The 12,854-nt window shown below is 43.1% G+C and overlaps 1 protein-coding gene across 9 annotated transcripts in view; it reads left to right on the top strand.

Moving 5' to 3' along the window:
- Positions 1-871: 871 nt before the first annotated feature.
- The window catches only part of eif4g1a (eukaryotic translation initiation factor 4 gamma, 1a), a 42,837-nt gene continuing 30,854 nt past the window's right edge, over positions 872-12,854 (top strand). For 2 of the 9 annotated variants that reach the window (XM_041895946.2, XM_041895939.2), the window contains exons 1-7: positions 873-1,291; positions 3,731-3,849; positions 4,363-4,479; positions 6,847-6,879; positions 7,658-7,678; positions 7,985-8,155; positions 10,004-10,103. In XM_041895946.2, coding sequence (XP_041751880.1) covers positions 3,775-3,849; positions 4,363-4,479; positions 6,847-6,879; positions 7,658-7,678; positions 7,985-8,155; positions 10,004-10,103 — 517 coding nt within the window. In that variant the 5' untranslated portion in view covers positions 873-1,291; positions 3,731-3,774. Of the gene's footprint in view, positions 1,292-3,730; positions 3,850-4,362; positions 4,480-6,846; positions 6,880-7,657; positions 7,679-7,984; positions 8,156-10,003; positions 10,104-12,854 lie in introns of all 9 variants that reach the window. The other 7 variants (XM_041895948.2, XM_041895947.2, XM_041895940.2 and 4 more) reach the window with 6 other exon arrangements.

The raw sequence follows: 12,854 nt of genomic DNA, 5'->3' as shown, positions 1-12,854 counted from the left end.
GAGGGCTGGCGTGGTGTAGTGAGGCCAGTTGGACGTACTGCCAAATTCTCTAAGACGTCTTATGGTAGAGAAATGAACATGTAATTCTCCGGCAACAACTCTGGTGGACATTCCAGCAGTCAGCAGGCCAATTGCATCCTCCCTCAAAACTTGAGACATCTGTGGCATTATGTTGTGTGACAAAACTGCACATTAAGGTGCACCTGTGTAATGATCATGCTGTTTAATCAGCTTCTTGTTATGCCACACCTGTCATGTGGATGGATTCTCTTGGCAAAGAAGAAATCCTCACTAACAGGGATGTATGCAAATGTGTGCACAACATTTGAGATAAAGAAGCTTTTGTGCATATGGAACATTTCTGGGATATTTTATTTCAGTTCATGAAACATGGGACCAACACTTTACATGTTGCATTTATATTTTTGTTCAGTAGATATTCAATGTCTGATTTGTTATTGTTACCCATCTACCAATCGCTGCCCTTCTTTATGAGGTATTCGACAACCTCCCTGGTCTTTGTAAGTAAGTAAGCATTTCACTGTAATGTCTGCACCTGTTGTATTCGGCGCATGTGGCCAATAAAATTTGATTTGATTTGATAGTTGAATCTGTTCTTGAAATTCAATACTTGACTGAGGGACCTTACAGATGTTGTACTTATGGGGGACTGAGGAAGGGGTAGTCATTAAAAAAATAATGTCAAGCCCTAATATTTCACACAGTCCCCCATAAGTCCAATAAAATAATTGATAAAACATTCATATGATGTTTGTGTAGAAAAGTGCAAAATGTGCATTTTAGTGTCCACTGTCACATGACCGAGGAGGTGGCATCAAATAATAATTTTCCCGGAAGTACCCATGCGTACCAGGCGCACCGTCCGGCCGGCTCCAGCGGACGTTAATGCATCGCACCATGTCCTCGCTGTAAACCGAACGAAACCCCCAGTAGAGTGTATTTTACCGGCAATCCGTCACCATCGGCGCCTTGATCATGGACCTCCGGTCCAGAGGCTTTTTTAGGAGGCATTGGAGTTGTCAATAGTAACCTTCAAGTGTGATATTAATACATTTTGTGCCCTGTCACTTTTGCACGCTCCGGGGATTTAAAGACCAAGTGACAGCACTCACCTAGCTAGCTGCTAAGTCAATAAGGGCACACTTTCCATTTGGAGGAGAGGACAAGAAAATACAATAGCTACAATTTTAAGTAACGGACAATAGGTTTTAAAATACTATATTTTTTCGATTGTTGATTCAAGTCTTCCCTCAGATCCCTCACAGAAACGGTAAGCATATTGTACTAGCTAGATACCTGCGATTACTTTGAAAGAATAACGCAGGGATGAAGGCCCTGCCTTGTCAGTCCATTTTACAAGGTTTGCTAATTTGGCTAAATAGCTAGCTTTCAGAAGAATAACTAGCTAGCTAATGTTAGTTAGCTGCTATAAATAATATTGGCTTTCACTGTGTTTCTCTGTGCTCGTCAAAACGAGGCTTGTTAGCTAGCTAACCTTTGCATGAAATTGGGTTTGAACTCATCTCGAGCGTTTCATTATTGAAGTTAGTTAGCCAGCCAGCTCATGTCTGTATTTTAAGTTGGTGAATTTATTGTTGTTGTTAAATTAGCTAGCGAGCTAACGCTAGTCTAGAATGTTAGCTAGGTAATGCCATTTTGCAAATCTTCCCTCAATTTGACAGTTCCCATCGAAACAAATTGTCTAGATTCATGGTTTACTTCAAGATGCCAATCTGGCAATTTACTCGTAACTAAGTTTCTTTATCACACAGCTTTATAATGGCTAGCTAACGTTGGTTAACCTGCCCATAAATCTAGGTAGCTAAAGCAATTTTCATGCTGGGTTTTCAATGTGTGTCTTAGTCGGGCCTAGAATGAATACTCCTTAGAAGACTAGCTTGAAAATTAGCATGTGATTGAATCCAACTATTTCAGTTAGGTACAAATAAAGTGATATTTAATATTACAATCCACAACTTATATATGTGTAGACATGTCACTTCAGAATTTCAGGTGGACTTTGAAATTGGCTAACTACTGTAGCTAGTCAAGTTCACTCACTCATTACTATGAGACACGTAGGTTACTACAGGCTAGCTAACGGTGTGTGACATCCACCATCAGTGGTCCTCCCCGGTATTATTAACACGCTTGAAGGCCTTGCTTGCAATTTGATCCATCAGTAACTAATGTTATAACTAATCTACCCACAGACTGATCATGTTAGTTATCTTACGGTTATTTCATGGTCTTTCGTTTTATTTAGCTTCAAAAACTGAGTGGGCTAGCCGTAGATGGGATAACATATGGCAGGTAGCTAACTAGGTTGCTAACTATAGTGGCTAACACCGGCTGCTTAGCTAGCTAGCCATATGACACGTCTTCCTAATGTGAGATGTCCTCTTTAGACCATGTGATATCAGATTGACACTATTTATTTTCATGCTTGAATTAATGGCATGTCAAAAACACTGTCTGGAAATTGCTGAAACATCATAAAGGCCGCAGTATGCATGCACCCTGATCGCATGCTTGTCTACAACCCATGTTCCTCAAATGTGGAAGTGGAGTATATTGCTTCCCAGTAAAATTATAAATGTTATTTAAATGTGTAGTCATTTGATGTTATATGGATATCTCTGAGGAATCTGAAACATTGTAACCAGCACATGTCCACAATACAGAGACAATATGTTACAAGCAAATGGAGGCTACTGGCAAATGAACTTTGACATGAAAAATACATTCTCTGATACTAAATAACTAGTTAGTTCAATTGAGCATCAGTAAAAAACAGTGAGTGAGATGTACCAGCTCAGGCTGGCGTGAACCTAATCTTCAATGATGCATGGAATGGATGCAGAGAAGAGATTTGAAACCCACAACATGTTTTTTTTGTGCAATTTCAAATTCACAGACTTGTCATGCCAAATTCAGCTCCCCATCACAGTCTGTCCCCCCAAATAGTGGCTCTTATTCTGAAAGGAAATGTTAGCTAATGTCTCGAGATGATGATAGTCATGGTGTTTTTTATTGGCCCCATCTGCATGGAGGATCAATAGATAGTTCTGCCAATGGCTTAACTATATGCGTCTGTTGTGACAGGAATGTAGCATAGTGGAACTGCCCCTGTAGTGATGATGTGGGAACTGCCCTTAATCCAATGCACTCTCAGGAGTGATTTTGTGTCTTTTGTTTCAGGCCTAAATAGCAGTTTAGGGGTATTTTGGAACTCTGCTCAAAGACATTGTGTCACTGGAATGGCATATTTAGACTCACAACTTAGTGGAAGCCCATAAAATGGTGTTCTAACCCAAGGTCTACCCTATCTACTGTAACGTTTCCTACTTTGTAACACAAACTTGTGACCAGTGTTGGGTTGTTTGGCACTAGGCCTTACTGCCATGACCTACTACAGCAGACAAACACTCAGGGTTTCTCATGAATGTGTCATTGGGTACTGTAGCTTCGTGAGGGCAGCCTCAAGTTAACTTCTTAGGGGGTTGAGACAGGGATTTCCCCTGTTGGCTTTCTGATCTTTCTGCTCTGACGCTCACTGGGCATGGTGTCCAGGTGATTATTTTACATCTAGTGTACTCAGCCTAGCCTAGTCCAGCTGACCCAGTATCAATATGGAGATTAGAATTGTCTTGGAGGGTTTTTCATTGATTTACATTTTTTGCTCTTTTGGTAACTAATTCTTCCTCAGATCGGCTGGCAAGTCAGCGCCACCCTGATGCAGAACGACGTGAAATGAACAAACCACTGCAGCCTATAACGGGACCCACCTCTGTCCCACACCCCTCCCCCTCCCCTGGCCTGACACAGGTGAGAGGCAATGACAAGACCCAGCTCGCTCTGACAGATCAGAGTAGCGTTCATTAGGCAAAAAACGTGAGAAAATGTTTTGAAACCGGGAGATGCTACCTGGGTTTTATTCATTGCACAAAGACCATAGCAAACAGTTGCAAAATGTTTTGCACCAAAAACCGGAGTTTCTATTGGACAAATTCCGATAGGTCCCTCCCTGTTTCATCTAGTTTGCATCAGTTTGGTTCCGTTTGGTTCTTCATGAATACACAGATTAAACCGTTTACTCCAGAAACCAAACGAAACAAAACGGGGAGGGGCCTAACTGCATTTCTGCGCTGCAAAATGTTTTCCGTTGCAAAACGTTTTGCAACAGCCTAAATGTTTTGCTGCAGCCTGTGACAAATAAATACACCCCTGAACTTGTCCAATAAGGATGATCATTTTTGTTTTCCTTTCTGAAGTGTTTTGCTACATTGTATCCTACTGAACACAACCCGTCTTTGGCAGCAAGTTAGCCGACTAACGTAGTTGTGTTTCTCTGCCTCCCCTCTCTCCCAGGCTGCCTATGCCCCTGGACAGCCCTCTTCTCTCATCTTCGCCACCCCAACACCACAACAAATGAACTCTGCACCTCAGCCACGACAGGTACTGCTCTCTACTTCTGCTACTCCATCTCTCTCCTTCTATTTTCCGCTCTTTTGCCAAAACTCTTTCAATGTCCAAGCTTCTATGTACTGCTGAGTGTAAGACCCCTACTTAAATTCTTAAAGGTCCAATGCAGCTGTTTTTATCTAAATATCAAATTATTTCTGGGTAACAATTAAGTATCTTACTGTGATTGTTTTCAATTAAAATGGTCAAAAAGAAAAAATAATAGCGTTACTCAAGCAAGAGTTTTGCTAGGACTGTCTGAGTGAGGGGCCTAATTGGATGAACCTAATGGGAGGGATATGTAACCTGAAAACTAGCTGTTATTGGCAAAGAGGTTTGAAACTCATTATTATTGGTCTATAAAGTTATACCGCCTGGTGACGTCGCCAGGCAGGCCAAAAGACCATCCCACCAAAACAGCGTCGCCAGGCAGGCCAAAACACCATCCCACCAAAACAGGTCGACATTTCAGCCTGTCTTTTAAAACAGCTCTTACTCTAAAAGTGCATATATATATATATATATATATATATATATATATATATATATATTACCACCAGTCAAAAGTTTGGACACACCTACTCATTCAAGGGTTTTTCTTTATTTATACAATTTTCTTTACATTGTAAAATAATAGTGAAGACATCAAAACTATGAAATAACACATGGAATCATGTAGTAACCAAAAAAGTGTTAAACAAATCAACATATATTTTATATTTGAGATTCTTCAAATAGCCACCCTTTGCCTTGATGACAGCTTTGCGCACTCTTGGCATTCTCTCAACCAGCTTCATGAGGTTGTCACCTGGAATGCATTTCAATTAACAGGTGTGCCTTCTTAAAAGTTAATTTGTGGAATTTCTTTCCTTCTTAATGCGTTTGAGCCAATCAGATGTGTTGTGACAAGGTGGGGGGGGGGTATACAGAAGATAGCCCTATTTGGTAAAATACCAAGTCCCTATTATGGCAAGAACAGCTCAAATAAGCAAATAGAAAAGACAGTCCATCATTACTTTAAGACATGAAGGTCAGTCAATACAGAACATTTCAAGAGCTTTGAAAGTTTCTTCAAGTGCAGTCGCAAAAACCATCAAGCGCTATGATGATAATGGCTCTCATGAGGACTGCCACAGGAAAGGAAGACCCAGAGTTACCTCTGCTGCAGAGGATAAGTTCATTAGAGTTACCAGCCTCAGATTGCAGCCCAAATAAATGCTTCACAGAGTTCAAGTAACAGACACATCTCAACATCAACTGTTCAGAGGAGACTGCGTGAATCAGGCCTTCATGGTCGAATTGCAGTAAAGAAACCACTACTAAAGGACACCAATAAGAAGAAGAGACTTTCTTGGGCCAAGAAACACGTGCAATGGACATTAGACCGGTGGAAATCTGTCCTTTGGTCTGATGAGTCCAAATTTGAGGATTTTGGTTACAACCGCTGTGTCTTTGTGAGAAGCGGAGTAGGTGAACGGATGATCTCCGCATGTGTGGTTCCCACCGTGAAGCATGGAGGAGGAGGTGTGATGGTGTGGGGGTGCTTTGCTGGTGACACTGTCAGTGAGTTATTTAGAATTCAAGGCACACTTAACCAGCATGGCTACCACAGCATTGTGCAGTGATACGCTCTCCATCTGGTTTGCGCTTATTAGGACTATCATTTGTTTTTCAACAGGACAATGACTCAACACACCTCCATGCTGTGTAAGGGCTATTTAACCAAGAAGGAGAGTGATGGAGTGCTGCATCAGATGACCTGGCCTCCATAATCACCCGACCTCAACCCAATTGAAATGGTTTGGGATGAGTCGGACCGCAGAGTGAAGGAAAAGCAGCCAACAAGTGCTCAGCTTATGTGGGAACTCCTTCAAGACTGTTGGAAACGCATTCCAGGTGAATCTGGTTGAGAGAATGCCAATAGTGTGCAAAGCTCTTATCAAGGCAAAGGGTGGCTACTTTGAAGAATCTCAAATATAAAATATATTTAGATTTGTTTAACACATTTTTGGTTACTACATGATTCCATATGTGTTATTTCATAGTTTTGATGTCTTCCCTATTATTCTACAATGTAGAAAATAGTAAAAAAAAAAAAAAAAACCTTGAATGAAGTAGGTGTGTCCAAACGTTTGACTGGTACTGTATATATAAATAAAATAAAAACACAAATCATGTTTTTGGCCGCACTGGGCCTTTTAACTCCAACTCTTGCTCAACTGTAACATTTTCGTCCAACCTGTGTGTAACAGTCTTTCTGCTTAACCGCTTTGGTTTAACGTGTGTGTGTTTAAGTCCCTCTCCCCTCTCTCTGGCTACCAACCTTGACCTCTTGCTGTCTTTTTCTGTCCTCCCTTCCAGTTTGCCACCGGGCCCCGTGCTTTACACCAACAGGTACTAACTCCCCTTACCTTCCCCAAAATGGCTTCCATCTCAATAGGACAGTAGACAGTAGTGCATGAATGCACATTTTACTTTAGAGAAGGATGAGGCTAAAGAACCATTCTAGTTCTGACCAGCTCCAGCTGTAACTACACCCAAAACCACCTGATTTGAATGAAATATATAAAAAAAAATGGATCAATTTAAGACCATGAGTAGTAGTTGTGTGCTGTGCTAGAATCTGTCCCTCAGCCTTTTGTGGATCTCCGGGACCAGGGGTTTCCACAGTGAAGACGTTCAGGCTGGTAACCCCATAGGCTACCCATGATAACACCTGATATGACACCACCCGCAGTAGGGCAGTTCAGTAAAGGTACTAGGCACCGCAGCAGCATGGTCTGCCGGTTTTACATTTCACCTGTACATGTTTAAATTGGTTACCCCAATCAAGCAAAGTGCTGGCCAAACCACTGGCTAGGCCTGCAATCAGAGGCTTGGATGAAACTAGAAGACATATGCTAGTCCCTTGTGAATTTAAGGCTGTTACCCCATCTCCAGCTTTATATTTCTGCGATGTCTTCATATTTTCTGATGGTCAGCTGCATGTGAAAGACTTATGTTTTGCACTGCTAACTGTAATGTCTGAGTGATTTACTGCTGCTTCTTATATTCTCTCTCACATTCCTTCTGCTCTCTTTTTTAATTACCGTACTCTCTTATCTTCTTCCTATTTTTCTCTTGCCCTTCTGTCACCCCCCCCGTTCTCTGCTCGTGTGTTGTCCGGCTGAAGGGTGGATACAGGGCACTGCAGGTAACAGCTTCTCTCTTCCTTCTCATCCTCTTTCCGTCTAACCTAACCGTAGTTCCACCTGAGTCTATAGAACCTGAGGGTTGAATGCTACGAGAACCGTATCAACTATGAAGTGTCCAGTTGCCTACCACACAGGCTTGTAAATCCCTCAGTAAAAACCCCTGGCAGTCATCGTGTGTTCAGCTCTGTGGAGTATCAACCTACCTCAACCATCTGATATTTTAGCCATGCAGCACGCACACACACACACATACACAAATATACTGTATATATTCTGACAGTTTCTGTCCCTCCCCCCTTCTCTAGCCTTACTATGCCAACAGGCCCATCAGTGCCCCCCGGGTCCAGACCAGCAGCGGGCCTCGTCCGGTGGGTCCCACCCACATCTACCAGCCCGGCTCCCAGATGATGATGATCCCTGGGCAGCAGCTGTCCTTTGCTGGATCCCCTCAGGGCTACTTCATCCCCCCTGGACAGGTACCACAACTGGTCATCATCATGTTATGTTTCTGAAAAACCTGGGAATTTCTGGAAAGTTTTTTTTTTAAATTTTGCAACCCTAATTGTATAACACCGCTCATGCAGTATTCCAGCCCAAAAAGTCTAAAGTCAAGAGTAGTTACATACTATTGTAGCTATACCTAAACATAGCAAATGGGAAGCTTGATCCCTTTAGGACAGGTACAGTGAGGGAAAAAAGTATTTGATCCCCTGCTGATTTTTGCCCACTGACAAACAAATGATCAGTCTATAATTTTAATGGTAGGTTTATTTTAACAGTGAGAGACAGAATAACAACAAAAAAATCCAGTAAAACGCATGTCAAAAATTTTATAAATTGATTTGCATTTTAATGAGGGAAATAAGTATTTGACCCCCTCTCAATCAGAAAGATTTCTGGCTCCCAGGTGTCTTTTATACAGGTAACGAGCTGAGATTAGGAGCACACTCTTAAAGGGAGTGCTCCTAATCTCAGCTTGTTACCTGTATAAAAGACACCTGTCCACAGAAGCAATCAATCAGATTCCAAACTCCCCACCATGGCCAAGACCAAAGAGCTCTCCAAGGATGTCAGGGACAAGATTGTAGACCTACACAAGGCTGGAATGGGCTACAAGACCATCGCCAAGCAGCTTGGTGAGAAGGTGACAACAGTTGGTGCGATTATTCGCAAATGGAAGAAACACAAAATAACTGTCAATCTCCCTCGGCCTGGGGCTCCATGCAAGATCTCACCTCGTGGAGTTGCAATGATCATGAGAACGGTGAGGAATCAGCCCAGAACTACACGGGAGGATCTTGTCAATGATCTCAAGGCAGCTGGGACCATAGTCACCAAGAAAACAATTGGTAACACACTACGCCGGGAAGGACTGAAATCCTGCAGCGCACGCAAGGTCCCCCTGCTCAAGAAAGCACATATACAGGCCCGTCTGAAGTTTGCCAATGAACATCTTCATGATTCAGAGGAGAATTGGGTGAAAGTGTTGTGGTCAGATGAGACCAAAATCGAGCTCTTTGGCATCAACTCAACTCGCCGTGTTTGGAGGAGGAGGAATGCTGCCTATGACCCCAAGAACACCATCCCCACCGTCAAACATGGAGGTGGAAACATTATGCTTTGGGGGTGTTTTTCTGCTAAGGGGACAGGACAACTTCACCGCATCAAAGGGACGATGGACGGGGCCATATACTGTCAAATCTTGGTTGAGAACCTCCTTCCCTCAGCCAGGGCATTGAAAATGGGTCGTGGATGGGTATTCCAGCATGACAATGACCCAAAACACACGGCCAAGGCAACAAAGGAGGTGCTCAAGAAGAAGCACATTAAGGTCCTGGAGTGGCCTAGCCAGTCTCCAGACCTTAATCCCATAGAAAATCTGTGGATGGAGCTGAAGGTTCGAGTTGCCAAACGTCAGGCTCGAAACCTTAATGACTTGGAGAAGATTTGCAAAGAGGAGTGGGACAAAATCCCTCCTGAGTTGTGTGCAAACCTGGTGGCCAACTACAAGAAACGTCTGACCTCTGATTGCCAACAAGGGTTTTGCCACCAAGTACTAAGTCATGTTTTGCAGAGGGGTCAAATACTTATTTCCCTCATTAAAATGTTTTTGACATGTGTTTTTCTGGATGTTTTTGTTGTTATTCTGTCTCTCACTGTTCAAATAAACCTACCATTAAAATTATAGACTGATCATGTCTTTCTCAGTGGGCAAACGTACAAAATCAGCAGGGGATCAAATACTTTTTTCCTTCACTGTAACTCACTGTCCTAAACATTGACACAGTTCTAAGTGTCCTCTCTGCCCCCCTCTCTCTCTGTAGTACCGGACTCCCTACATGCCACCCAGTCCACAGTACCCTGTGACAAGTGGGACAGCAGGCTTCTACCCTGGAACCAGCCCGGCTGAATACCCCACCTATGGTAAGAGGCTCCCCTCTGGGCCGGACCCCACCTGCCAAGCACAACCACCATGACCACAACCACAATCTTGATTAGAACCACAGGCATGACTAGATCAGCAGCTTCAACCTAGTATTGAACCGCAATGACCGCTAGAACCACAACCATGGCTAGACTATATCAAACCACAACCTAGTATTGAACCGCAATGACCGCTAGAACCACAACCATGGCTAGACTATATCAAACCACAACCTTACCCAGGACCATAACTGTAAATACAACCAAAACCACATCCATGATAAGAACTGGGGCCACATGCACCCAGAGATATCTTCAGTCAGTTGATCTTACAGCCGGTCAGTCGGTGGATCTTGCAGTCGGTGGATCTTGCAGTCGGTGGATCTTGCAGTCGGTGGATCTTGCAGTCGGTGGATCTTGCAGTCGGTGGATCTTGCAGTCGGTGGATCTTGCAGTCGGTGGATCTTAGAGTTGATCAGTCAGTCAATTGATCTTACAGTCGGTTGGTTAGTTGCTCTTACGGTTCCTCTTACGGTTGATCTTAGTTGGTCAGTCAGTTGATCAAATCAAATGTTATTGTCGCGTACACATATTTTGCAGTTATCGCAGGTGCAGCGAAATGCTTATGTTTCTAGCTCCAACAGTGCAGTAATACCTAACAATACACACAAATCCCCCTCCCCTCCAAAAAAAAGACATTAAGTAAAAACTAGCAATGTCAGAGTCCTGTGTGTGTGTATATATATATAGTGCATTCGGAAAGTATTCAGACCCCTTGACTTTTTACACATTTTGGTATGTTACAGCCTTATTCTAAAATTGATTAAATTGTTATTTTCCTCATCAATCTACCCACAATACCCCATAATGACAAAGCAAAAACAGGTTTTTAGAAATGTTTGCAAATGTATTACTAGTAAAGAACGGAAATATCACATTTACATAAGTATTCAGACCCTTTCCTCAGTACTTTGTTATAGCACCTTTGGCAGCGATTACAGCCTTGAATCTTCTTGGGTATGACGCTACAAGCTTGGCACACCTGTATTTGGGGAGTTTCTCCCATTCGTTTCTGCAGATCCTCTCAAGCTCTGTCAGGTTGGATGGGGAGTTTCACTGCACAGCTATTTTCAGGTTTCTCCAGAGATGTTTGATCGGGTTCAAGTCCGGGCTCTGGCTGGGCCACTCAAGGACATTCAGAGACTTGTCCCGAAGCCACTCCTGCGTTGTCTTGGCTGTGTGCTTAGGGTTGTTGTCCTGTTGGAAGGTGAACCTTCGCCCCAATTGAGGTCCTGAGCGCTCTGGAGCAAGTTTTCATCAAGGATTTCTCTGTACTTTGCTCCTTTCATCTTTCCCAGTCCCTGCCGCTGAAAAACATTCTCACAGCATGATACTGCCACCACCATGCTTCACCGGGATGGTGCCAGGTTTCCTCCAGACGTGACGATTGGCATTCCGGCCAAAGAGTTCAATCTTGGTTTCATCAGACCAGAAAATCTTGTTTCTCATGGTCTGAGAGTCCTTTAGGTGCCTTTTGGCAAACCCCAAGCGGGCTGTCATGTGCCTTTTACTGAGGAGTGGCTTCCGTCTGGCCACTCTACCATAAAGGCCTGATTGGTGGAGTGCTGCAGAGATGGTTGACCTTCTGTAAGGTTCTCCCATCTCCACAGAGGAACTCTGGAGCTCTGTCAGTGACCATCTGGTTCTTGGTCACCTCCCTGACCAAGGCCCATCTCCCCTGATTGCTCAGTTTGGCAGGGCTGCCAGCTCTAGGAAGAGTCTTGGTGGTTCCAAACTTCTTCCGTTTTAAGAATGATGGAGGTCCCTGTGTTCTTGGGGACCTTCAATGCTGCAGAAATGTTTTGGTACCCTTCCCCAGATCTGTGCCTCAACACAATCCTGTCTTGGAGCTCTACGGACAATTCCTTCAACCTCATGGCTTGGTTTTTGCTCTGACATGCACTGTCAACTGTGGGACCTTATATAGACAGGTGTGTGCCTTTCCAAATCATGTCCAATCAATTTAATTGATCACAGTTGGACTCCAAGTTGTAGAAGCATCTCAAGGATGATCAATGGAAACAGGATGCACCTGAGCTCAATTTCGATTCTCATAGCAAAGGATCTGAAACAGGATGCACCTGAGCTCAATTTCGATTCCCATAGCAAAGGGTCTGAATGTAAATAAAATATTTCTGTTTATTTTTAATACATTTGCAAACATTTCTAAAAACCTGTTTTCGATTTGTCATTATGGAGTATTGTGTGTAGGTAGATTGATGCGTAAATACATTTTATTTAATCCATTTTAGAATAAGGCTGTAACGTAACAATGTGGAAAAATGGAAGGGGTCTGAATACTTTCCGAATGCACTGTATAATGGTGTGTATGGACAGTATATGAATAGAAAAGGTGTGTACAGCAGTAGTTATATAGGATGAGCCTTGACTAGAATACAGTATACTTATGAAGTGGGTAAAACACTATGTAAACATTATTAAAGTGACCGGTGTTCAGTGAGTATGTACATAGTGCAGCAGTCTCTAAGGTGCAGGGTTGAGTACCAGGTGGTAACCAGCTCTTACAGTTGGTCGATCAGTTAATAATATATGCAATTTAGCAGACTCTTTTATCCAAAGCGACTTAGTCATGCGTGGCTATATTTTACGTATGGGTGGTCCCGGGAATCGAACCCACTTCCCTGGTGTTACAAACGCCATGCTCTACCAACTGAGCTACAAAGGACCACT

The sequence above is a fragment of the Coregonus clupeaformis genome, chromosome 14, assembly GCF_020615455.1.
Source record: "Coregonus clupeaformis isolate EN_2021a chromosome 14, ASM2061545v1, whole genome shotgun sequence".
Lineage (NCBI taxonomy): Eukaryota > Metazoa > Chordata > Actinopteri > Salmoniformes > Salmonidae > Coregonus > Coregonus clupeaformis.
The sequence above is the reverse complement of the archived record's forward strand: the minus strand, read 5'-3'. Positions and strand labels throughout refer to the sequence as shown.